The sequence below is a fragment of the Trachypithecus francoisi genome, unplaced genomic scaffold, assembly GCF_009764315.1.
Source record: "Trachypithecus francoisi isolate TF-2019V2 unplaced genomic scaffold, Tfra_2.0 Lachesis_group16, whole genome shotgun sequence".
Taxonomy (NCBI): domain Eukaryota; kingdom Metazoa; phylum Chordata; class Mammalia; order Primates; family Cercopithecidae; genus Trachypithecus; species Trachypithecus francoisi.
The window spans coordinates 29,705,986-29,732,756 of NW_022681461.1; the positions used below are offsets into that span (position 1 = coordinate 29,705,986).

General features: G+C 41.1%; 1 protein-coding gene across 5 annotated transcripts in view; it reads left to right on the forward strand.

Moving 5' to 3' along the window:
- The window catches only part of DOCK8 (dedicator of cytokinesis 8), a 245,598-nt gene that overhangs the window by 82,845 nt on the left and 135,982 nt on the right, over nt 1–26,771 (forward strand). For all 5 annotated transcript variants that reach the window (XM_033237174.1, XM_033237173.1, XM_033237171.1 and 2 more), the window contains 7 exons: nt 1,862–1,985; nt 5,283–5,495; nt 10,692–10,777; nt 17,292–17,358; nt 19,683–19,832; nt 24,049–24,129; nt 25,870–26,029. In XM_033237174.1, coding sequence (XP_033093065.1) covers nt 1,862–1,985; nt 5,283–5,495; nt 10,692–10,777; nt 17,292–17,358; nt 19,683–19,832; nt 24,049–24,129; nt 25,870–26,029 — 881 coding nt within the window. The remainder of the gene's footprint in view (nt 1–1,861; nt 1,986–5,282; nt 5,496–10,691; nt 10,778–17,291; nt 17,359–19,682; nt 19,833–24,048; nt 24,130–25,869; nt 26,030–26,771) is intronic.

Sequence of the window (26,771 nt, forward strand, 5' to 3'; positions counted from 1 at the left end):
ACCCATATTCCCACCTACTGGAAGGTTGAGGTGGGAAGATTGCTTGAGCCTAGGAATGCAAGGCTGCAGTGAGCTATAATCACACCACTGCACTCCATCCTGGATAGCAGAACGAGACCCCATCTCAAAAACAAAAAAAAAGGCAAAAATTAATATGTTGGAAATTAGTTCAGTCACTATGGAATGCATTGTGAAGATTTCTGAAAGAACTTAAAACAGAACTACCATTCAACCCAGCAATCCCACTCCTGGGTCTATACCCAAAGAAAAATAAATTGTTCTACAAAAAAGACACATGCACTCGTATGTTCATCACAGCACAATTCACAATAGCAAAGACATGGAATCAACCTAGATGCCCATCAACAGTGGACTAGATAAAGAAAATGTGGGCCGGGCGCGGTGGCTCAAGCCTGTAATCCCAGCACTTTGGGAGGCCGAGACGGGTGGATCACGAGGTCAGGAGATCGAGACCATCCTGGCTAACAAGCTGAAACCCCGTCTCTACTAAAAAAATACAAAAAGCTAGCCAGGCGAGGTGGCGGGCGCCTGTAGTCCCAGCTACTCAGGAGACTGAGGCAGGAGAATGGCGTAAACCCGGGATGCGGAGCTTGCAGTGAGCTGAGATCCGGCCACTGCACTCTAGCCTGGGCGGCAGAGCGAGACTCTGTCTCAAAAAAAAAAAAAAAAAGAAAATGTGGTACATATACACCATGGAATACTACACAGCCATAACAAACAACAAAATCATGGGTTCTATTTTTTTTTTTTTTTTGCAGCAACATGAATGCAGCTGGAGGCCATTATCCTAAATGAATTAACACAGGAACAGAAAACCAAATACCACATGTTCTTATTTATAAGTAGGAGCTAAACATCGGGTAAACACGGGCATAAAGATAACACGGTAGACACCGGGGACTACTAGAGAAGGGAAGATTGAAGCAGGCGTGGGTTGAAAAACTGCCTGTTGAGTACTATGGTCACTACGTGGGTGATGTCAGCATCATTCATACGTCAAGCCTAAGTGACATGCAATTTACCCATGTAATGAATTTGCACATGTGTCCCTTGAACCTAAAATAAAAGTCAGAAAAAAATAAAAGATAAGATATTCCTATCCTCAACAAAAACTAAAATGGCACGTGTTTGTGCACTTGACTTTGCAGCATGTTTTCCAAAGATGTCTTTGAGTCATAAAAATGGGAAATACACATGTTGGTTTCTCTCGTCATCACTTGACAACTTATATGTTTTACCTTTCTTATGATGGTCTCATTTCTTCAGTGACAGGACTAGACGTTCTATTTTAAACTGTTTCCAGAGCTGCATATTATTCAACACAATTTTAACAGAGTTCATAGAGCGGAGATTGAGGATGTTTGCAAAGATAAATCATTTATTTTTATTTTTTCGTAACCATGTCCCGCCTGCTTTATTCATTATTAAGAACATTGATGTGAAGATGAAATGGTTTTCTCTATTTTTATCTTCAAACGATCTCTATTTGCGGCTTCTGCACATTGCTAGATCCAGCCACTTACACTAGGGTCATAGTTTAGCTTCAGCTCGGAGCCAAATGCCCCACAGCTGAAATGACCACACCTCCGAAGTGGCATTTTCCCAGGCCATGCCTCCCTTTAATAATGAGCCAGCCAGGGGGTAAGTTTGTATCTGATTACAACAGAGCCTTGTATTAGGCCTGGTGCATAATTAAATGTGAGGAATTCCAATCACTTCCCTCTTTGAAAGCTCTCTCAGCACCATGTCTACACTTAAGCCATTACTTTTATTTTTAATCTAATGGTTTGCCTCTCTCTCTCCCTCTTTCTCTCTCCAAATTAAATATCAACCATAAAAGGAACCAAGGAAGTCCAGAAATTTGTGGCTTTAAAAAGACTGGATCTCGAAAAGATTTTCACAAGACACTTCCAAAACAGACGTTTGAGTCGGAAACCTTGGAGTGCAGTGAACCCGCTGCTCAGGTATTTCCTATCAACAGACACGGTTACAAGGTTACTGGACTCTTCTGCCCAGGGCATGCTGTCAATTTTACAAACTCGAATAAAGGATAGACACATAGAAAGTTTGAGTAGGAGGAACTTTACCATCTGAGTCAGTGATATATTCTTTTCAAACTTATTTGTAGCTACAGAAATTGGCATTCAAATGAAAACCCAGAAACCTAATGATTAACATAGAAAAAAGTGGAAAAGTTCTAATTGGGGGACAGAGACACCTTGGGCCCATCCCTAGAACAATTTCTGCAGAGACTCTTGGTGCCCCTAAGGCAAACTACAGAGTAATGAAAAGCTCCATGCTGAGGCCAGAATACCTGCATCCTCCTAGTGATTCTACCATGTGCTAACTCTAACTTCAGGCAGGATAATTAAACTTACTGGGCTTCAGTTTCCTCTCCTGGGAAACAAGGATGATAATACTAACTCATGAGGTTATTTGAGTATTAAATGAGTTAATATCCATAAAGAATTAGAATAATGCCAAGTACACTTAGTGCCTAGTAAATGCTGGCCACTGTTACTGTTGTTGTCATTATTCTTTTTTTTTTTTTTTGAGACAGCATCTCGCTCTGTCGCCCAGGCTAGAGTGCAGTGGCGCGATCTAGGCTCACTGCAAGCTCCGCCTCCCGGGTTCACACCATTCTCCTGCGTCAGCCTCCCGAGTAGCTGGGACTACAGGCGCCCACCACCATGCCTGGCTAATTTCTTTTTGTATTTTTAGTAGAGATGGGGTTTCACCATGTTAGTCAGGATGGTCTCGATCTCCTGACCTGGTGATCCACCCACCTCAGTCTACAAAACTGCTGGTATTACAGGTGTGAGCCACTGCACCCAGCCGGTTGTCATTATTCTTATAAAGTGATTACAGTTTAAAATTCAAGTTAAAGTGTACATATTGTGAAAATGAACTTTTAACACTATTCTGTAACTAATTTTTTAAATGCCTGGGGTCATTTGAAGAACTCCAGCAAACACTCTAACAAATAGAAGACAGAAAGAAAGGAAGCCTTCATTTGCATAAAACAGCCAAAGAACAGTAGCCAAATACATTTCATGTTTCCAAAAGTTAAGCTCTATGCACCTATGTTCACAGCAGCATTATTCACAGTAGCCAAAAGGTAGAAGCAACCCAAGTATCCATCCATAATGAATGGATAAACAAAACGTGGTTGCCAGGGGCTAGGGGAGGGAGAGTGGGAAACTTGTTTAATGGGTAGAGTCTCCTATCTATTTGTGAATGAATTAATGAATTAATGAATGAGACAGGGTCTCACTTTGTCACCCAGGCTGGATTGCAGAAGAAGTCATCGTGGCCAGTCGTGGTGGCTTATGCCTGTAATCTCAGCATTTTGGGAGGCCGGGGCAGGTGAATCACTTCAGGTCAGGAGTTCAAGACCAGCCTGGCCAACATGGTGAAACCCCTTCTCTACTAAAAATACAAAATTAGCCAGACGTGGTGGCACGTGCCTGTAATCCCAGCTACTCAGGAGGCTGAGGCAGGAGAATCACTTCAACCCGGGAAGTAGAGGCAGCAGTGAGCTAAGATTGTGCCATTGCACTCCAGCCTAGCCAAAAAGAGTGAAACTCCATCTAAAAAAAAAAAAAAAAAAAATCAATCTTTCCTATTAGCTTTATTAATATACTTTAACTTTAGAAGCACAATAATTAGAACTGGCCAAACTTTAAAAAAAATTTTCACAAAGAAATTAGTAACTTGTAGAGTCATTTATAATCTTTTTCTTTGTTGATTTTTACAGTTTTAAAAAGTTAATACAATAATTTATTTGTTTACTTATTTTTTGAGGTGGAGTCTCGCTCTTGTTACCCAGGCTGGAGTGCAGTGGCACAATCTCAGCTCTTTGCAACCTCTGCCTCCCAGGTTCAAGTGATTCTCCTGCCTCAGCCTCCCAAGCAGCTGGGGTTACAGGCACCGGCCACCACGCCCGGCTAATTGTTTTTGTATTTTTAGTAGAGATGGGGTTTCACCATGTTGGCCTGGCTGGTCTTGAACTCCTGACCTCAGGTGATCCGCCCACCTTGGCCTCCCAAAGTGCTGGGATTATAGGCATGAGCCCAATATTTAAAAAATAGTACATTATTACAGAAGCTAGATGTGAACTTTAAATTATTATCAGAAAATTAGTGTGGCAGACAGATTCTATGGTTGTCTGGGCCTGTGACATTCACACCTTTGTGATGTTCATCCCCGACTGTGGTTGGGACCTAGGACTTGCTTCTATCAAAACAATATGGCAAAGCATGATAGGATGTCACTTGTGATCATATTGTAGCAGCCAAAATGGATTAAAGACTTAAATGGGGCCAGGCGTAGTGGCTCACCCCCGTAATCCCAGCACTTTGGGAGGTTGACGGGGGCAGATCACCTAAGGTCAGGAATTTGAGACCAGCCTGACCAATATGGTGAAACCCCATCTCTACTAAAAATACAAAAATTAGCCAGATGTGGTGGTGGATGCCTGTCATCCCAGCTACTAGGGAGGCTGGTGCAGGAGAATCACTTGAACCCAGGAGGCAGAGGTTGCAGTGAGCTGAGATGGCACCATTGCACTAAGCCTAGGTGTTGCAGCAAGACTCAGTTTAAAAAAAAAAAATTGGTAATGATACCTCACTGCAGCCTTGAACTCCTGGGCGGGGTTCAAGCAGTCTTCCTACCTAAACCTCCCAAGTAGCTAAGACTGTGGGTGCACACCACCATGCCTGGCTAAGTTTTGCCTTTTTTTTTTAGGGACTGAGTCTCATTGTGTTGCCCAGGCTAGTCTTGAACTCCTGGCCTCAAGCAATCCTCCCACCTTGTCTACCCAAAGTACTGGGATTATAGGCATAAACCACTGCACCTGGCCCAGTCTCCTTTTTGTTACTCCTTCCTCCAGTTCTGTTTTGCTCTAGTGTGAGACATGAGCATGGTTCATTAAGAGGCTTGGTCCCCCAGCCCCAGGAAAGAACAAGCCAACAACCAATAGGAATGTAGTGCTGTTTTTAGTCCTTTCCTCAGGACTGGTTTGTCTGCATATGACGAGTAACTACCTGCTTCAGGTGAGAAGGAGACATTTAATTTTAGAATAGTCCAGCCAGGGAGCTAAAGTGTCATTCTTCTCAAATCCCCAGTTTCTTCAGAAGACTTGAGGCCTGGCAGAGATTCTGTAGTCCCAAATTGGAGCAGTCTTGAGACATCCAAGATTCTTCAGTTCTCATTTTAGACTCGCTGTCTCTCTCACAAAGACCCACTGTTTTCTCTCACAGACAGGACCCCGCCACTTAAACGTGCTCTGCGATGTGTCTGGGAAAGGCCCCGTCACTGCCTGTGACTTTGACCTCCGTAGCCTGCAGCCTGACAAGCGGCTAGAAAACCTCCTGCAGCAAGTGAGTGCCGAGGACTTTGAGAAGCAGAACGAGGAGGCCCGGAGGACCAATCGGCAGGCCGAGCTCTTTGCCCTTTACCCGTCAGTGGACGAGGTGGGTGCCGCTGTCTCCATACTGGAGAGTGAAGACTCTGAGAGTCATGTGGACAATTGTGTTGTTCATTATTACTGTACAACAGCCCATGATATCAGGGCTCACTTGTATGATTTCTGGAGCCTTGTTTTTCACTGAGGCAAGCCTGTGTGTTGTAGTAGAGCCAATATTGATTATCCTGCAGATGGGATTCTGATAATAGTAACAACTGGAATTTTCATAGCACTTTACAAAATACATTCACTAAGAGCATCTCATTTAATCCCTGAACGTTTCAAGAGTCTACATGTAGTAATCACACCCAGCAAGTCAAACCATCCTATTATTTGAGGATATGTGGCCACTAATCCATTGAGACATACGTTACTTAAACTTTGATGTTCTTTAACGCTTTGCTACTTTCTTTTTAATGATCTCTATGAGCAACCAGAGAGACCTGCTTTGAAAACATTTCAGGCTAAGATAATCACAGCCCATGCTCCCAATGTGTAGGACTTTGGGATCTTGATTGTGTACTTCTTCATTTATTGGAGCTAACTGACAACAAATAGGATAATGTAGACTTTGCCTGTGGTCACTGCCTGGGGCACTTTAGATGCAATGAGAGGTGACCATTATTGAAGCTTTGTGTCTGTCTGAACTCCTCATACTGTATAGGAGGCTCTCTATTTTCCCCTCTGCGTGTGAGGTTATCTCCGCTTCTGGGTCTTGGCGGAACAGATTACTGCTATATCTCTGCTGTCCAATTTTTATTAAAAGTTCAGTGGCGAGGCCGGGCGCGGTGGCTCAAGCCTGTAATCCCAGCACTTTGGGAGGCCGAGACGGGCGGATCACGAGGTCAGGAGATCGAGACCATCCTGGCTAACACGGTGAAACCCCGTCTCTACTAAAAATACAAAAAACTAGCCAGGCGAGGTGGCGGCACCTGTAGTCCCAGCTACTCGGGAGGCTGAGGCAGGAGAATGGCGTGAACCCGGGAGGCGGAGCTTGCAGTGAGCTGAGATCTGGCCACTGCACTCCAGCCTGGGTGACAGAGCAAGACTCTGTCTCAAAAAAAAAAAAAAAAAAAAAAAAGTTCAGTTGCGAGAAACAAGATTTGAGGAAACTTTGCATAAAAGATATTCTATCTATCCATGCCTCTAAATATTTGAAATTCAATCCTTGGATTAAGCAAGGCAATCAGAGAGCCTGATACCCCCACCCTTCTGAATTGTGTTTGCTAACCTTCCCTTCAGTGAGCTCACCACTGGTCCGCAAGGAGTACAATAAAGGAAACAGCAGTCGTGAGATAGGAAATCGTGTCCACATGGAAATACTATTGTTGACATTGACTTACTCACCATCTAGCACCTTCCTCTTTGACGATCTAAAGGACAATTAGCCTTCAAGTCTTCAAAGAAAGAAGTGTACTTCTGCTGAGATAATATGAACACTTAGAGATTGTGCTCATTTTGTAACTAACTCTCTTAAATTCTTTACTTTGAGCAAATTTCTGTCCACCTTCACTAAACGTGGCAGCTTGCTGATTGGTGTCCTGAATTTACTCCAGCTTTCTTTTCTTATCCTGATTTTCTAAGCACCTTGGTTTCCTCATCTATTTTTATTTTATTTGCAGTTTCTGTCAGCAGCCTCAAATGCTCTTCTGAATGAGGCAGATTATAAAAATAAATTATCCCACTTATATATAGAATCTAAAAAAGTGGATCTCATAGAAACAGAGTAGAAAGGTGGTTACCAGGGGCTGTGGGGAGAGGGAGAGGTGCAAGTCTCAGACTGGAGGAATACGTTTTAGTGACCTGTTGCACTGCATAGTGACCAGAGTTAATAATAATGTGTTGTATATTTCAAAACTACTTTTAAAAAAGATTTTTAATGTTCTCATCACACACACACAAAAGGTAAGTTGGTGAGGTGATAGATACGTTAATTAGCTTGATTTAATCTTTCTACAATGTATACAAAGATCAAAACATTACTTGATTTAATCTTTCTACAATGTATACATAGATCAAAACATTACTTGATTTAATCTTTATACAATGTATACATAGATCAAACCATTACACTGTACCCCATAGCTGTAGACAATTACTATTTGTCAATTAAAAAATAAATTAATAAAGTATGAATAATGTGAGCAATATCATCATCTCCATTCCTCACATTAGAAAGCAAGCATTAGGCTGAAGAGCTTTTTCAAGATTCAACAGATAAATTAAATTATAAAATGGGGCCTTAACTTGTTAACTACAAAGTTCATGTTCCCTTGTTTATGTATCTACATACATATGACTATCTGGTATGTTAGCACACATAACTGAAATCCAAAGATATTTTTAAATATCATGGAACTTTTTAGTTTCCATTCACAACATTAAGACTTTTTACCAGATTTGTCAAGATATGTTATATCAGACTGATTTGGCCTTTACTTTCCTCCCTCTTCCTCTTATTTCTGTGATGGAGATGCCAACATGTAATAGAGGGATCCAAAGTGGATGCCAGAAGAGAGAGAACAATTAGAGGATGCAGAGAATATGTCCAGTGAGACATTTGCTTGTCAATGTCTCCCTGGTGGTATTAGACGGGAGAATGTTCCATCTGAACTGATTAAAATAATGAAACATAGCCTGGTTTTAGAGGAACTTTGTTTTATGATCTTTGAAACAATGCAGACACTCCATTGGAACTGAAAGTTATAATCTAGTAGCAGGCCTAATGGGGCCTGATTTTATTGAGTAGAGAGAAGTGCTTTGTAATGAGTGTACCAGTTATTTGTAAACTGGCATGTCTAAAATGCTTGAGGGCCTCTATACCAGCCCTTTAACATTTTGAAGCTGTTGTCACAGAAATTGCATTTGTACTTATAATTTGCACTTTCTCCAAAGAAAGTTCTGTGGAAGAAAGTTCTACCTACTCTGACATGATTACAAATGCTGGTTTTTTTGATGACATAATCAGATTTTAAAATATTGTCATTACTTGGTTTCCTTGTAAGGAAAGTTAGAAGAGAGGTAAACTAGTATATCCAAGTTATGGCAGAGTCTACAGGAGAAGCAAAAGTTGGGCTTAACCACCAAGCTTCTATAAGGCAAGTTCTTCCCCTAATTCATTCGAATTCTACAAAAGGTGGTGATTCTACAAAAGGCATTCTATGTCAATCCCTAAGAAAGATTCCACTAATACTCCAAATCATAGAAAAGTTTGCTGAGACTCTTGGTTACAAGTGACAGAACCCAACTAAAACCAATTCAGAAAAAAATGTTGGGGGAGTACTTCTTGGCTCACTAAGGAAATCACAGGGAGGCAAATGTGGAGTTGACCTCCAGATCCGTTGGGACAGTAAATGAAAGAATATAATCTCTCTCATACTGTCTCTTTCTCTCTCATTATCTCGTTCATTCCCTTCATTTATACATATCTTTAGGATGATGAAAACAAGAGGTAGCCATTAATGTTTCACATTTCCACTTTCTGCTTGCTTGGGAATTAGCTCCCATTTCAGTTAGCTATGAAGCCTGAAGAAATTCATATAGCTTAGAAGAGACTTAGGAAATACATCATCCAAATGTCATATGGGGACCTTGTTTGGATCTTGATTTAACAAAATAACAGTAAAACAAATTGAGACAGGGAAATCTGAAACTGATAAAAATTATTTAGTGGCAATAAGAAATTATTATTAATTTTTAGGCATAATAATGGGATTGCTGTATGTTTTTAAAAGTCTTTATCTTTTAAAGATATGTACAGAAATATTTATATGTGTATATGGTCTCTGGGAAGTTGCTTCTAAGTAATCCAGTATTGAGCTAGAAAGGTAGTAAGTGGGTAAATAGATGAAACCAGAATGCCCATGAATTGAACTTGTCGAAGCTAGGTGATGGGTTGATGGTGGTTCATTGCATTACTCTCTCAACTTTTGTGTATGTTTAAAATTTTCCAAATGAAAATCCTTTTTGAAAGGATTTCAAAAATTAGAATCTAGACCAAAGGCAGTCCTAGAATTCCATTAGTGTCTCTACCTTCAGGTTGTTTTCCAGTTAGGGAGATCTTCCCTTTAGATATGCCTGTTCCAATGATCCTAAAAAGTCCAGATAGCCCTGAGCGAGTAGGCATCAAAACAATTTCTCCTCTGAAATAAACTCAGCCACTCTACCCAGCAACATGGCCAACCGTAACCACAAGGAATAGGGACCACAGGGAGAAGTTGGAGTAACGATGAGCTTACCACATTGATCATTCCACCAAAGTGGGTACACATTTACCAGGAAGGTGACTTTACTGCTATTTGCAAGAATGTTAGGCTTGCCGTGGGGTATTCAGTGGAAAGCTCCCAGGAAAAGACAGTGAGACGTGACCCTCGTCTTTGGACCCTTGCAATCGGCAGAGCACTCATCAGTGTTTGGAAAGCATACTGCAAGAGTGGGAATTACTGTTTTCAAGGATTTGCATTGCTTATTTTTGCATATATGAATATAATTAACACAGAACGATAGTTCAGATGTAGATGTTAAAGTTACAATAGGGACTTGATATTTCTCTTTAAGTCTTCAGTTTCTGTGCGGTAAAATAAACAGGTAGAGCTCTTAATTTGTCATTATTAAATTTCATGTACCTAGCACTTTAGCAAGCTCTAACTGCATAAGCCTGTCTAGAACTTGTCAATTCAACCCCAAGTCTCTATCATCTGTTTAAGAAAACAGTGAACTGAGAAAGTGACTCTGTATTATAGGATCGATGGTTTACAGCCTTAAGTGAACCATTCTGACTCAGATTTCAAATCTGAAACTCACATACTTATTAGTAAAGCCCTTGACAGGAGAAATATTCCAAATGTGTAACAAGAGTGGGCAAGAAACACACAAAAACATCAACAATAGGTATAAGATTTTGCAATGCCATCTGGTGGATGTTACTAAGCCATATCCATGTTCACATTTCCTTCCTTCCTGCTTCAGTCTCTTTGTCTTAAATGCTTGGGTTTCTAAAAGGAGAAACTGTTTGCTGTAAATTCTGACTTTGAGGTTGGGGGTTGGAAGACAAACTTTCTCGTAAAAGGCAGAGTGTTAGAATAAAAAGCAAACCTAAGTTAACTTGATCCGTGGAGGGTAGCCTTCCCTTCCCTGGGTTAACTCTAATTGGAACTCCTCATGGAATTCACTAATGATTTCCTTATGATGTGATTAATAACAGGAGGATGCTGTGGAAATACGTCCAGTACCAGAATGTCCCAAGGAACACCTGGGCAACAGAATATTGGTCAAGTTGCTGACCTTGAAGTAAGTATCAACAAACACACTACCACTACTTTGAGATTTATCTTGCCTTTTACATACAGATGTTGTCTTTATTGTCAGAGCTTAAATCAGAAAGGAGCTCCCAAAATCCTTTTGTTTTATTTTATTTTATTTTATTTTTTGAGACAGAGTCTCACCCTGTCACCCAGGCTGGAGTGCAGTGGCGCCATCTCGGCTCACTGCAAGCTCCGCCTCCCGGGTTCACGCCATTCTCCTGCCTCAGCCTCCTGGGTAGCTGGGACTACAGGTGCCTGCCACCACGCCCAGCTAATTTTTTGTATTTTTAGTAGAGACAGGGTTTCACCGTGTTAGCCAGGATGGTGTCGATCTCCTGACCTCGTGATCTACCCGCATCGGCCTCCCAACATGCTGGGATTACAGGCATGAGCCACCGCACCCGTCCCAAAATACTTTTAACAGTGGGCAGCTGTGGAGTAGTAGAAAGGGCACCATTTGAGTCTATTCCTGGATTTTTTTTCTACCAACCTTTTGGCAGTCATTATTCTATAATAGAGAAGGCAAACACAAATGTCTACTAAAGTAGGCATGTACGGTAATTGAGTGAAATGACCTACATTAAGAAAAATAACACTTAAATCGGTGGTGTGCTGGAGTTGACTGTACTAACTCATGAGAGCTGACGGTGCACATCTCTTCCTAACCCTGTGTTCAGTGAAGTCACATTGGTAACTTTAATTTGGCCATGGTGAAAGTGTTTACAATGTAGAAATCAGCCAATGCTACACATTTGCACCACCCTCAGCACCCAGAGATTATTTGTTAAACATTTACCAGTATGCCACTGTTGAAACACAATGATAAATGCAACTGAAACTCAGTCTTAGTGCCAGGGGACAACAGGGAGTGGTGGGGACTATAGTAAACCATGTTAATGGGCACTCACTACTAGCAACAAACTCTTGCCATCCAAATAAACAGGCCCATTTTTGTCAACTGTCTTTTCTATTTTTTCAAGAGAAGCTGAAAACCCAGATTTTTCTGCATAATATGCTGACTCCCTAAAGATTTTCTCATTCCCTTTATAAACACCATATAATTAAAACACAACCCATCTTTTAGGCCAATTATTTGCCACATCTACTTTAAAGCAGTTGCATCCAAACATTTCAATTGTATACTTTGATAGTTTAAAAAAAATCCTCTATAGACATGTTTTAATTTTGTACTTTCATATTAACATATTATCTACATTATAAAACATATAACTGAGAAATTTTAAAGAATGAACTTGATACATCTGAATCAATTCTAGTATTTTCTTCTTGCACTGCAATAGATTGTCTTGTGTACCCCAGAGTGCCTCCATGCCTCTCTTCCTCTCTGCAGACTGCTATTTTCAAGAATTAGTTCTTCCTCTTCAAATCCACAGATGAAAACTTCAAAGTTGTACATATATAACTAAGCAAAACTACAGAAGCGTAACATTTATTTATATGCTATTAGACGGGTCATCCGTCTCTCAAAGTCACTTCATGGGTCCCTCCAGCAGCTCTGGTCTGCAGTGAGAAGGCATCTGGATTCTGGATGTAAGGCTGGGTTTCAACCCTGGGAACTTCCCTGGGATCTTGAGTTCTTCCCTGTAAATGAAGTTGATAGACCTTATGGTCTCAAAGTTCCTACCTACCACAAACTTCTAAGATTGTAACGCATAGCCTCTGCCAACTTCTTCTGCCTCAGAATACAAGCCAGCAAGTCTGCTCGCACAGCTATGGATGGTCTCTTGATGCTATAGTCTCCTCCCGCTGGCCAGTTCTACCAGAGGGGCTTCAGGGTCTTTTGTACGGAGAAATAAGCAGCCCATAAACCAGCTGAGTATCAAGTAGTGGGCACAGAAAAGCAAGCTCTAGCCCTTGCAAACCAACCTGGAAGTGGGAGCTTCCTCGTTGTCTGGTCAGCAGGAGGACTGACTGGAAGTGGCTGTTCCCCTCTGCATTGTTTAGGAAGCCTTCACTATTGTCTGAGGGACCCACCTGCCCCCCACAGGATGCATCATCAGGCTACTTTTAGATGCAGTGACTATGTCATTTGAGATGGCAGGAATTCTCTATGGTGCTCATCACCAAGCTTTCTAGACCTCTCCAATGAATAACAGGCAGCTGTTCTCACAGGTGGGAAAACATAGCCACTAAGAGAGATATGTGTTATTTAAAAAAAATTTTAATGGAGGCCAACTGCAGTAACTCACACCTGTAATCCCAACACTTTGGGAGGCCATAGTGGGATGATCGCTTGAGGCCAGGAGTTTGAGACCAGCCTGGGCAATATAGCGAGACCCCGTCTCTACCAAAAATTAATAGATGTGTTAATTTTTAGTCCTAGATACATTGGGAGGCTGAGGTGGGAGGATCGCTTGAGGCCAGGAGTTCAAGGCTGCAGTGAGCTATGACCATGCCACTGTATTCCAGCCTGAGTGACAGAGTAAGACCCTATCTCTAAAATTAAAAAAAGAGGAGTCACTTGAATATCTCTTAATGAAAATTGTCAAGTACAGTTTCTAATGATGTCCCCACAACTGCCAAAGCAGAAATTAAGTCAAATTGACATATTTGCCAAGTGCTCTTGGCCTGCTCATGTGTTTTAAATAGTATCCATACTAACCTATAACTGCAAGAGAAGAGATGGACCAAAAAGACAGCCCTAGGAATAACTACTTAAAGTAAACTAGATGAAAGAAAGAAACAAATTCTTATAGGTAAGCCTAGAATGTGACAGTATGAATAGTAAAAATATAACGGTGATATTAATGGCAAATATTTTCCCATTTACGTTGATATGTAGGATTCTATTCATAATACTACATGTTTTAGCAGCTGAAGAATTTGTTTAAAGTTGTGGACATCTATAACTGTCTCTGTATTGCTTTTCAGAAATACAGAAGCCCTCAAAGATACAGAAAGAATTGGCTCCTGCCAATTCTGCAAGTGTTCGTAACAGAAAAAAAAAAAAAAGAATGACAACAAAGTATTTTTCTGTTTTGTATTTTAAGTGGAGAAATATTTTAAGATTTAATACCATCTTATGAAAAGTAATCGCAGCTCTTAGGAGTCTTCTTGATGGTGAAACTTTAATGTGCAGAAAATTGACCCAGGGAGTTTATTTTAAATGTGGATTTTGGAGGACCTCCCATAGCAGTCTCCTTCAAGAGATTCTGGTTGAGTAGGTCTCAGGTGGGATCAAGAAACTTGCATGCTGGCAAACTTCTTTTGCTTCAAAATGCTAGTTTCTGGGGACTACACTTGAAGAACAGACACTCATAGAAAAAGCCCAGGTTCTGTGATCAGAGATGGCTGGGCACAAAACCTGACTGTGCCAATTCCTAACTTTGAGGACTTTGGCAAGTTCCTTAATCTCTGGGAACCTTGGTGTCCTGGTGTATTAAATGCAGATAATATCTGCATTACACTGTAGTTGGGTAAAGAGGCTGATGTGTGGAAAGCACTTATTACAGCACAATTTTAAGTCTTTAATAAATGTTAATTCTCTTTTTCTTTCTCTGAACCACAGAGGACTTATCACTCAGTACCAACCTAAGTATATCACAGCAATATTTGGGCCCTTTGTGTAGTAGGGAGTACACAATTAACTATAGGTTGACTATGCCAGGCAGCAGCTGGTGAGCCTAGGCACAGGAAAGCCCCCAATTGGCCTGGTGCAGTGGCTCACGCCTTTAATCCCAGTACTTTGGAAGACCGAGGCAGGTGAGTCACCTGAGGTCAGGAGTTCGAGACCAGCCTGGACAACATGGTGAGACCCCATCTCTACTAAAAATACAAAAATTAGCCGGGCATGGTGGTGCATGCCTGTAGTCCCAGCTACTGGGGAGGCTGAGGCAGGAGGATCGCTTGAACCTGGGAGGCAGAGGTTACAGTGAGCCTAGATCGTGCCATTTCTCTCTACCCTGGGCGACAAGAGCAAAACTCCGTCTTAAAAAACAAAAAACAAAAAATACCCCTATTAATCTGCAATTACCTAATAATAGAATAATCATAGAAATCCTCAACACTGGGCTTTTGGGTGGTAAAATGTACATAACATAAAATCTAATGTCTTTTTTTTTTTTTTAATTTGAGATGGAGCCTCACTCTATTGCCCAGGCTGGAGTGCAATGGCACGATCTCGGCTCACTGCAACCTCCGCCTCCCAGGTTCAAGTGAGTCTCCTGCCTCAGCCTTCTGAGTAGCTGGGATTACAGGCACACGCCACCTTGCTTGGCTAATTTTTGTATGTTAGTAGAGACGGGGTTTCACCATGTTGGCCAGGCTGGTCTTGAACTCCTGACCTCATGATCTGCCTGCCTTAGCCTCCCAAAGTGCTGGGATTACAGGCGTGAGCCACCGCACCTGGCCAAAATCTACCATCTTAACCATTTTTAAGGTACAGTTCAGTGGTGAGTACATTCACATGGTTCTGCAAACATCACTGCCATCCATCTCCAGGAATTTTTCTCTTCCCAAACTGAAACTCTGTACCCATTAAACATAACTCCTTATCTTCCCTACTCCCCAGCCCCTGGCAACTACTATTCTACTTTCCGCCTCTACGAGTTTTACTACTCTGGGTGCCTCATATAAGGAGAATCATAAAGTAATTGTTTTTTTGTGACTGGCTTCTTTTACTTATAATGTCCTCACATTCATCTATATTGTAGCATGTATCAGTAGCTCCTTCTTTTCTATGGCTAAATAATATTCCATTGTATGTACGTAGCACATTTTGTTTTGGCCTCATATATGCATCTGTTAATGGACACATGGGTTACTTCCACCTTTTGGCTATTGTGAAAAGCGCTGTTACTCGGCATTGTTGTTAAGATACATTCACACACATCATCATACAGTATCCTCACAGCAGCCTGGAAAATGCAAAGGCAAGCATCCTTTCCTTATTTTGCAGAAAAATAAATGGAATTTGGAAAGGTAAGTAGCCTGATTAGGATCGCAGAATTAGCAGGTGGTAGAAGAGTAACAGAGTCCAAGTCTCTGCCTGGGTGCCCTGTGAGTCTGCCATGATTCCAAATTGCCTCATTTCCAAAGGTGCCATTTGAGCAAATAACCCTTTTGTCTGTGCTCATACTCTGTCCAAATATTATTCTAAAAAGTTCTCATTTGAGACAAAGCTATCCATTGATGAAGACATTCTCTCACATATACCTGGAGACAAAACATGGATTTTTGACATGACATCTGAGGGAATGGTAGACTGGGGCTCTCTGCAGGTAACATCCAAGGCTATGGGATGTAAAGCTGAGAAACTTGGAAGACATTCCTCAGTGTTCCATGTGCACCTGTAATGTCCACCAGAATACTAAAGGCAGATAATGTGCCAGGATTATGCTTTGGGATTCACCATTTCAAGGGGAATTGGCAATTAGGGCCAATATGAGGCTCCTCTTTCTAGTTCTCCTGGGGTCCAGGCACCTCAGTGTTTATCTGCTGTGCTCATTCCCCTCCCTGACCTCAACTCAGCAACTCCCCAGCAATGGAGGTAGGAAGGGCCAGACATTCATCCCCATTAAAACCCAGCCTTCTTCTGACTGTCCCACTACAACTCTAAGGAAAAGCAATTGAACTTTTCTTTTGTTGCTATCTGAAATCCCCATTCCTTAGAATTGAATAAAATATATCTTATCCTTTATTTTTTTTTAATTTCAATGGCTTTAGGGTACAAGTGGTTTTTGGTTACACGGATGAATTGTGTAGTGGTGAAGTTTGAGATTTTAGTGCACCCGTCACCCAAGTAGTGTACATTGTACCCAATATGTAGTTTTTTATCCCTCATCCCCCTCTACTATCCCCCTTCTGAGTCTCCAAGGTCCATTATACCACTCTGTTTGTCTTGGCGTACTCATAGCTTAGCTCCCACTAACACACGGCATTTGGTTTTCCATTCCTGAGTTACTTCACTTAGAATAATGGCCTCCAGCTCCATCCAAGTTCCTGCAAAAGACATTATTTCATTCCTTTTTATGACTGAGTAGTATTCCACAGTGTGTATATGCCACATTTTCTTTATCCACTCATTAGTTGATGGGCAATTAGGTTGGTTCCGTATCTTTACACTTGTGAAACAGATACTGTCCTAGCAATAAAATGTGAAATGTGAACAAGTCCATTACCTCAGACAGAAAGTCTACCCTCTGAAAACACAGTAGTTACAATGATAAGATGAATCAGACTAAGGGTCCATTCAGCCCACTCTCTCTTGCAGCGCTGCCAATAAGCAATTTTGGGAGACATCTCAAAAATATCCACCACGCTTTTGTAATGTCCACCATGATCTCAAATGATTAGGAATTTTTCACAAACCTCCCATATTTTCCATTAATATCCCAGTGTGATTCTCATATACTTGGAGTTTTCCAAATATTTCTGGAAACTGCTTACATTTTAACCAGTTTATATAGCCAAGCATTTGTCAGAAAATTCAAAATTATGTAAGTTAAAGCCACATAGATTTTCTTCTCTTTCTATGATAGGTTTGAGATTGAAATTGAGCCTCTGTTTGCCAGCATTGCCCTCTACGATGTTAAAGAAAGGAAAAAGGTAAGAAAGCAAAGAAAAATCCATCCCTAAGGCACATATAATGTTTATGATTCTTTGGGTGTATGTTTTTAAATCTTCTTTGCCGCAAGAAGGTATCAGATTTGAAAGCAAATGATCTTTGATGGGTCCAGTTCTGTTGCCTTTGCAATTTTTCAAGCAGTGGTCTGAGAACATAATTTATGATCTTTGAAGAATTTTTGAGGGAAAGGCTACTGGAGGTGCTGGCCTGGTTGGAATAGAGAAAGAATGAAATAGTCAGTACATGGGGTTATGTATAAAACAAACCCATTTAAATACATTTTTAACAAGCTTGGATGTGCATGTAAAGCTTCCTCAGTTTGAGAGTTCTTTGCACTGTGAAATTGGCTCATCATGACCGAAGGGCATCTTACATGGTAGAGGTCTCAATTTGTTACAGAGTTCAGACCTCACCAACTGTAGTATGCTTTTAATGAAAACAGTGACCTCTCATGTGTTTTTAATGTTTAGTCATTTTGTGACTCCTGGAAGAGGACAGCAATAGCAAATCCAGAGTAGGATGGACACTTCTGTCCTTCTTTACCCATAATCATTCTGTGTTTAAGGAAATAGCTGTCTCCTGCATAAATACTAATAATAACAGATTTGTGTTAGTTAGGATAGGTTAACTGCTAAAACAAGCAGAAGCCCAAACTCAGTGATTTAAAGCAGTAGTTCTCAAACTTGAGCATGCATCAGAATCGTCTGGAAGACTTGTTAAAACAGATTGCTGGGCCCCACTCACAGAGTTTCTGATTCAGTAAGTCCAGGTTGGACCTGAGAATCTGCATTTCTTACAGTCCCCTGGTGATGCTGAAGCTACTGGTCAGGGAACCACATTTTGAAAACTACTGGCTTATAAGCAAGAAGTTGCTGTCTTTGTTTCTTTAACCATCCAGGGCAGGAGGAGGGAGCCCTCTGTTCCACGCAGCCATTCAGAAATGCAGGCTGACAGTGGCTCCTCCATCTTCAGTATGTGCCCTCCCCAAATCACTCTTGTCACTGCCATTGCTGCCCCTGAAGAAGAGAAAAGAAGGATGGAGGAGGCCTGGAAGTTTGACACATTGCTTCTGCTCACAATTCATTGGAGAGAATTCAGTCACATGATCACCCCTCATTGCAAAGGAGGCTGGTAAATGTAGTTTCTGCCTGGGCAGCCGCTCCCCACTAAAACTCTCTTGGTGATGAAGGGGAGAACCCAACCATATAGTGGCTCTTAAGTAATACGACTTTAAGAGAGCTAGGAGCACTGCTCACATCATGTTCTTGCTCAGAATCTTCACTAAGATTCACTGCCTACAACATTAAGAACAAAGTCTTCAGCTTCCATGCCAGGCTTTCTTCATGATGGCGTTCCTCTACCTTCTCTCTGACCATAGTCTATGCAGAGTCAAGCTGGACCACTGATGTTAACTAAGCTTCCCCCAAGCGTTCAAGCCTTTGAGATATTTATCCGTGCTGTACTCTCTTCCTGGTGCATCGTCACCCCCCACCACTGCTTATCAGAATCTTCTAAGGCCCATCCATCTCCAGTGCTGCTTCCCTGAAAAGTTGTCCTTGTCACCCAACTGCAAATGTCCTGTCACTCTCTGGAACTTCCACAGTGCTTCTTTGTGTGCATGTGGTGACTTGTATTTTGCTTTTACTGTAGTTAGTTATATGTTTGCATTTTCTCTCACTTTTTTTTTGAGTCAGGATCTCACTCTGTTGCCCAGGCTGGCATGCAGTGGGGTCATCTCAGCTTACTGCAACCTCTGCCTCCCAGGTTCAAGCGGCCCTCCCACCTCAGCCTCCGAAGTAGCTGGGACCACAGGCATGTGCCACCATGCTGGCTAGTTTTTGTATTTTTATAGAGGCAGGATTTCACCATGTTGGTCAGGCCAGTCTTGAATTCGTGAGCTCAAGCAATACACCCACCTTGGCTTCCCAAAGTGCTGGGATTACAGGTGTGAACCACCACACCTGGTCCTTCCTTCATTCTTAATTGTGAACTAATTGAGGGCAGAGGTCCTGCTCTTCCGTAGTGAAGTTAACTAGCACATCAGCAATACTCAGGAAATACTGGTGGGTTAATAAACATTTAAATGTTTCAAGGAACATCTCTCAAATGGCTCCAAAATACCTAGACATTGTGACAAAACATTTATCAGATTTATACAGCAGCCACTTTCCTAAACCCACATCTATGATTATTACACTTACTCCTTCAGTAAAATTTCTCTGTGGTGTTTCTACTCCTTTTTAACGTGTTTAAACCATGAATACAACAGATCTAATTTGTATTTCACTTTGCTGCTCATTTACAGATCTCAGAAAATTTTCACTGTGACCTGAACTCTGACCAGTTCAAAGGATTTCTGCGAGCTCACACACCTTCGGTGGCCGCATCAAGTCTGGCGAGATCTGCAGTCTTCTCCGTCACCTACCCGTCCTCCGACATCTACCTGGTAGTCAAGGTAGTTCAGCACGATCTGATTTGCCCAATCTGATGTTTTCATTGCTGCGTTGTTCCCAGCACATGTTTGGGGTGCACGAAACCTCAGAATGTGTCCACATATCCTCTGAGATTCGCTTTGTTTCCTTCTCAATTTACCCCTTTTCATTTCTAAATCAACTGTTTCAGATACTGGAAAGACTAGGTTTTGGAGTCATACTGACCTAGGTTTGAGTCCTGGCTTTACAACCTAGTAATTAAATGGCATTGGCAATTTCCTGGTCTTCCAGAGACAGGTCTGAGTTTCTTCACCTGTGAAGTGACCTCAGTGGATAGTCATGACTACAGAATAAAGCTTGGCACATCTTGGGCACCCTTCTCCTAACTAAGGAGAGTTCTCTCGGTGACCTGGTGCGGAGAAGCTGCTGTGGAGAAAGAAACAAAATCTCTGGGCTAGAGTTTCCTAACGATGTTCATGTTGCTCTAGAGATGCATAGTTAAGTGTTCCCAAGTCCAGGCTCTTACAATTTGAAGTGTGGGCTGTGGTTTTCAAGTTTCACCCTCCCTTTTTTTTTTTTTTTTTCTTCTTACCATGTCACAGATTGTCTCTAATGAGAGTTGAAATCTATGGGGCAATTATAAGTAGAAGAGCCTTTCATTCTAGACTATACTGTTTGCTGTTATAAGAAAACCAGATCCTTTCTCTGTACACCAAAATGACTGGTTAGAAGTTAAAAAGCATCAGGTATTTTACCTACCTTAGACCAGATCATTGGTCTTATTGACTCTTTTTTTTTTTTTTTTGAGCAGAGTTTCGCTCTTATCACCCAGGCTGGAGTGCAGTGTCACCACGTCGGCTCACTGCAACCTCCACCTCCCGGGTTCAAACGATTCTCCTGCCTCAGCCTCCCGAGTAACTGGGATTACAGGCACCCACCACCCCATACCAGGCTAACTTTTGTATTTTTAGTAGAAACGGGGTTTCACCATGTTGGCCAGGCTGATCTCGAACTCTTGACCTCAGGTGATTTGCCTGCATTTGGCCTCCCAAAGTGTTGGGATTACAGGCGTGAGCCACTGCGCCTGGCTGTAAAAACATTGTAAAAACAAAACAACAAATTCGAGTGTCTGATTTCATGTGCACCCAGCCTCCTAGGTTTGGAACATTGTCTCGTTAGTACAGTGTTTTACGTCTGTAGTCTCAGTGATCGCCCCATGATTTCATGGATTCCAAATAATTCAGGTAGCTTGGAGGTCACTTAACAGATGGCAAATGTCTTTTCATTCTAGCTTCTTTAACACCATATAACAAAGATTATGAGAGGTTGCTGTAGCTTGAGGGAACTTATTTAAGCTTATAGAAAGTATAGTTAAAATTATACTGCTGAAAAGACACTTCTATTGTTGTCAAACTTTAATGTGTCTCTTTTTCATTGCAATATTACTTAGACATACAGGAAAATTAAAGCCCGCTGTGGTAGCCCTGTAGGTAAGTTCACATTTCTCTGTCAGCCTAGGAAACCGAAGAAGACAACACTAGTTCTGTAGAGCCAAATTTTATCTCAAACTCTACTTCCCAGTGGATGACTTTCTCTTGATTAATCCATCATATTCTGCCAAGTAACAGTGGTTATCCATTGGTTACTATCACTTACTAGGTATGTTCCAAAATTTTCAAACATGTAAATGTGTTCATTTGGCATAACAAACATACCAAAGTGTTTGGATAGATTTAAGAAACTGAAGTCTACTCAACAGGACAGGCCCTGTTTGGCTTTCTCTTTGCTTTTCTTAACGTAATGCCATCATTGTTGCTTCTTTCCCTTTAAATACATAGTAAATGGTGTTAAACTATTTAGCACATCCAGGCGGACATTATTTGATGAGAGGGGCTTCTTTCTTTTTTTGTTTATATTCCCAGGCTGAACATCAGGGTCTTTGCTGTATTTTAGGCAGCGTCATCTCGTTCAGGCGTTGCATATAATATGACTTTAAGGGATTATTTCTGCTTAAAGGTTTAATTCAAGATTTTGTGAAATTTTTTTAAAAAAGGATTTGTTTTACAATCAAGGAAAGAAGAGTGAAAATGGGAGTGAATTGGAAACTTTTCAAAAGTTGTTTAAAAATAGATATGCCGTGCCCAATTTAAATATTTAATAAGTTGCCATGTGCCTATCCTTATGTGAGAGCCACATAGTTTGAGAAAACACAAAGCAGAGAGCCTAGCACCTTAGAAGTCTTTCAAATGGTAAATTTCTCACCTCAAAGAGTTTACAATCCAGTTAAAAAACAACTTGGAATTTGAAGAAATGGATTCAAATTCCCATTTTGCTACATTTGCTGTAGCAAACTCAGCAAGTCTGGTCTCTCAGTCTACTTGGACAGTGATCCCTGTGCCTGAGTGGTTTTGAAGAAAATTGAAATAATGTATGTAAAAACACCTACCCTGTTCCTGACATACCGTAATTAGGTAAACAATAAATGGCTATTAAATATGAAAAAAAAATAGATATGCCAAGTGTTAATGCTACCCCTTCTGAATAGAGCAGAAAGTAGTCTCTTCCCTTAAGAAAAGTTTTAGGTTAATCTGATAGGCTTCTTTGTCCTACTTTCCATGGTTATGAGGAGTCATGCATTTCATTACACACCTTTGCATAAATCATGAAGGACCAAATAATAGGTTCTCATGTCAGCCTGCAGCTCCTTCTCATGAAGTACCTGGAGTTCTCCTGGCCCACTGCAGCCAGGGCAGTAGTATCTGCTGGTCTGGTCAAATCTGACTTCTCCTGCTTCCTGTATCTTCAATGATACACACTACTAGTGCATGAAGCTGTGGCATTCCCCTTCCTTGCTTCAGGGTCCTAATTAAGAAGTTCTTAATCTCTGTTCAGAATTTATTCTAAAGACAACATTTTTAATCCGTTCACTTCATGGAAAAATTAGCCTCTTTCCAATTTGTTCTACAAGCTCCTGACTATTAACTTCAGGAGAATAGGGGCAGTGTTTATCGCCACCTTATCTCCCCAGCTGCTACCATATAGAAGGCACTCAATAATGAGTAAATGATTACTGATTACCAGGAATACTGGTCAATTTCTAGCTCAAGTGTTATGTGCCTATGTTTTCAGTGTGGTGCATCTCTCAGTGGGATTCGCCTTCTCTTCAGGCTGTGGCAATGGGAGGGGATTTTGAACTTCTTTTATGAGAAGAGAGACTTCCTGCTTGGAGTCCTCCCTGAAGCAGATATTCATTGAGTAGCCTCATGCTGCTTCCTTTGAAACCCCATAAATACCCCTTTATCATGGGGATTGTTAAATACTTTGTGCCTAACTCACAGCACCTATTAAGTATGTGTCCCTTTTGGACTATGTTGACCCAAATTCCTACTTCAAGGATCATCTCAACTGTTAGGACTAAATCCACTGGTTTTACTCTTCAACATCTAAGTTAAATTTTCTTTGAGCAGAGAGTTAAGATATTTCAAATTTCTCCTTGTCTTTCTTTTAAATATGGTTCCCAAATTTATGACAACTGGCCAGCCGGTCACTTTACCTGTAGCAAGACAGAAGACACTTCATTCATTCTTATTACCAGCATTCATTCCTATTACCAACCAGTTAGCAAACCGAGAAGGTGCACATCCCAATGCTTTTGAGTTTCTTTCCAAGTCTGTTACATCCAGAGAATTAGCCCTAATAGGAATTACAAAGGCGACAGTTACAGATAATTTATTCAGTTCAGGCATTCATTTCATGGAAAGTTTTAGTCCAAAACCCCACTTTCACAGAGACCATATCTCTTTTTTACATTGTAAGCAATAATAAAGAAAATGAGCTTTCCACTTCTTACATATGTCTCCTGGGTTTTGTTTTATAAAATAACTTTTATTGCCTTTTTTATTATATACATAATGCATGTTTATTGTTTAAAATAGAAAATACACATAAGCAATGGGAAGAAAATAAAAATCACACATAATCCCACCATACAAAGATAACTACTATTAACACTTGCTGCATTTGCTGTGTATCTCCTGTCACCCTTTTAATATGCCTTTATAATTTTTAAATAAAATCATATGCTCTTCTTTATATAAACTTTTTAATCAAAAAACATGTATCACAGATATCTTCCTATGTCATCAAATATTGTCATAAAATGTAATTTCGATGGTTGCATAGATTCCTTTATATGGATGTAATTTATGTGCCTTATTTTAATATTATTTTTATTGGTAGATTGAAAAAGTCCTGCAGCAGGGAGAGATTGGAGACTGTGCAGAGCCCTACCTGGTTATCAAAGAAAGTGATGGTGGAAAGGTATGGTAATTTGAGTATTGTTAAATGGAGACATCTTAGAAGAAGCTGATATTTTCAGAAGTGTTACACAAAATAGTTAATGGGCTTTAGTCCCTAATGTGTCCCATATAAGACACTATTACAATGTAATTCAATAAAAGAGGAAAAGGAAACTGGTCACTGACTTTTTTTTTTTTTTTTTTTGAGGCAATGTCTTCCTTAATCTCTCAGGCTGGAGTGCTATAGTGTAATCACGGCTCCCTATAACCTTGAACTCCTGGGCTCCAGTGATCCTCCCCCTTCAGCCTCTTGAACAGCTGGTACTACAGGCACATGCAACCATGCTTGGCTAGTTTTTTATTTTTTGTAGATATGGGGTCTCACTGTGTTGCCCAGGCTGGTCTCATACTTCTGGCCTCAAGTGATTCTCCTGCCTCAGCCTCCCAAAGTGTTGGGATTACAGGTGTGAGTCATCACGCCCAGCCTGATGATGATTTTTTTAGAGAAATAAATCCTTGAATTTTCTAATGTTGACATACATCAAGGTCTGATCACATAACTTGTTTGGGGTAAGGCCACCCCCTGTTGTCTTCATTCTGAGGCTCTGACTCGGCTGGTTGGGAGGTCCATGGAGACCCCAAAACTAAACAGTGCCAGAGCTCTCCTGGCCTTCCTCCACAGCATGGGCCACTGCCCTTTCAGGTATGAAAATAACTGGGAATTGGCTGTCACTACTATGCGTTATATATTCATTAGCACAACATAGGTGTTGAGCCTATAAAAAGGATATCTTTTCTTAGCAGCAATTGCAAAGATTCCCAGTGTGATTTTTAAAACATGGCCTTGGCTGGGCATGGTGGCTCACACCTGTAATCCCAGCACTTTGGGAGGCCAAGGCGCACAGATCATGAGGTCAGAAGATTGAGACCATCCTGGCTAACATGGTGAAACCCCATCTCTACTAAAACTACAAAAAATTAGCCGGGCATGGTGGCACACACCTGTATTCCCAGCTACTCAGGAGGCTGAGGCAGGATAATCCCTTGAACCCGGGAGGCAGAGGTTGCAGTGAGCCGAGATGGTGCCACTGCACTCCAGCCTGGGCAGCAGAGTAAGACTCCGTCTCAAAAAAAAAAAAAAAAAAAAAAAAAAGGCCTTTCTGGAATAAGACCTACCTTATTAGTATTGTACTCTACAGACTCATAAATGTCAGGTGAGATATGTTGAGCTCAAGGCATTTCTTTTTAATCTATCTTTTATTCTGAACTCAGAAAGAACACCTTGGAAGTGTTGTAAACTTCCTAAGGAGTTGTTAGGAAACTGTTTAGAACTTTTTGGAGTTTTCCAAGGCAACTTTTGGAGAAATAGGTTCACTTGGGAGCTTGATAGATGATAAACTAAACTTGATTTCAAGATCGTCTTATGCAAATCCAAGTCACATAGCCAGCCACCAAAAGAATTGGTAATCTGGTGTAATGAGTCCCTTTTTGTTTTTGTTAGCTAAAAGTGTATTTTACTAATTAAATGTAGCCTTTTTGTAAACTCCTCGTTTTTAAATCTTTATTTCCTTATCAGCTAGACTGGCCCGAGTGCGTCATTTTTCTGCCTGTTCACTGTTTTTATTTTTTAGTGGGAAGATATGTATTTACTCTTTTTAATCAGTAGGGTTTGGATTTTAGAGATGGCTGTCATATTCAGGTCGGAGGCAGTTGACTTGGTGCTGATGCTTGTTTCAGCTTGTTTCTTTCCATTTTCCTCCAGAGTAAAGAAAAGATTGAAAAACTAAAACTCCAAGCTGAATCCTTCTGCCAGCGTTTGGGGAAATACCGGATGCCCTTTGCCTGGGCACCCATTAGCTTATCAAGCTTCTTCAATGTCTCCACCCTTGAGAGGGAGGTAACTGATGTGGACTCCGTGGTTGGTAAGATTTTCACCTGCAGTGGGAAAGGGAGGGCTCCCCAGTATGCCACTGCTCAGGTCCACAGCTTAGTAGTTGGGGGCTGGGGGCACAGTGAGGTGTGGCAGGTGGAGAGGAAGAAGGAGATAAATAGAATGAAACACTATTACGACTGGATTACATATATTTGGACAGTGATCTCCAAAAGAAATCATCATGAACATTGGTAAAGATTAAGTATACTCTTATAGTAAGATTTTCTAGATAGTATGACACTTAAATAAGTTAATTTTTGGTAGCCACCCCCTCTCTAAAGTAAAACTTTAACAAGAAAATGTAGTAACCATCTGTAGCATGTTAAGCAGAGACACCGTGGTTGATTCCTAAACCTGAAAAAAAAAAGCCTCTGTTACAAAGCCTTCAAAAAGCAAAACTCGACAGGGCATGGTGGCTCATGCCTGTAATCTCAGCACTTTGGGAGGCCGAGGTGGGTAGATCACTTGAAGCCAGGAGTTCGAGACCAGCCTGGCCAACATGGTGAAACTCTGTCTCTACTAAAAATATGAAAAGTTTGCTGGGTATGGTGGTGCATGCCTGTAATCCCAGCTACTTGGGAGGCAGAGGCAGGAGAATCGCTTGAACCAGGGAGGCAAGGTTGCAGTGAGCCAAGATCAGGCCTCTGCACTCCAGCCTGGGTGACAGAGCATGCCTCTGTCTCAAAAAAAAAAAAAAAAGAAGAAAAGAAAAAAGAAAAAAACTCAAGTTT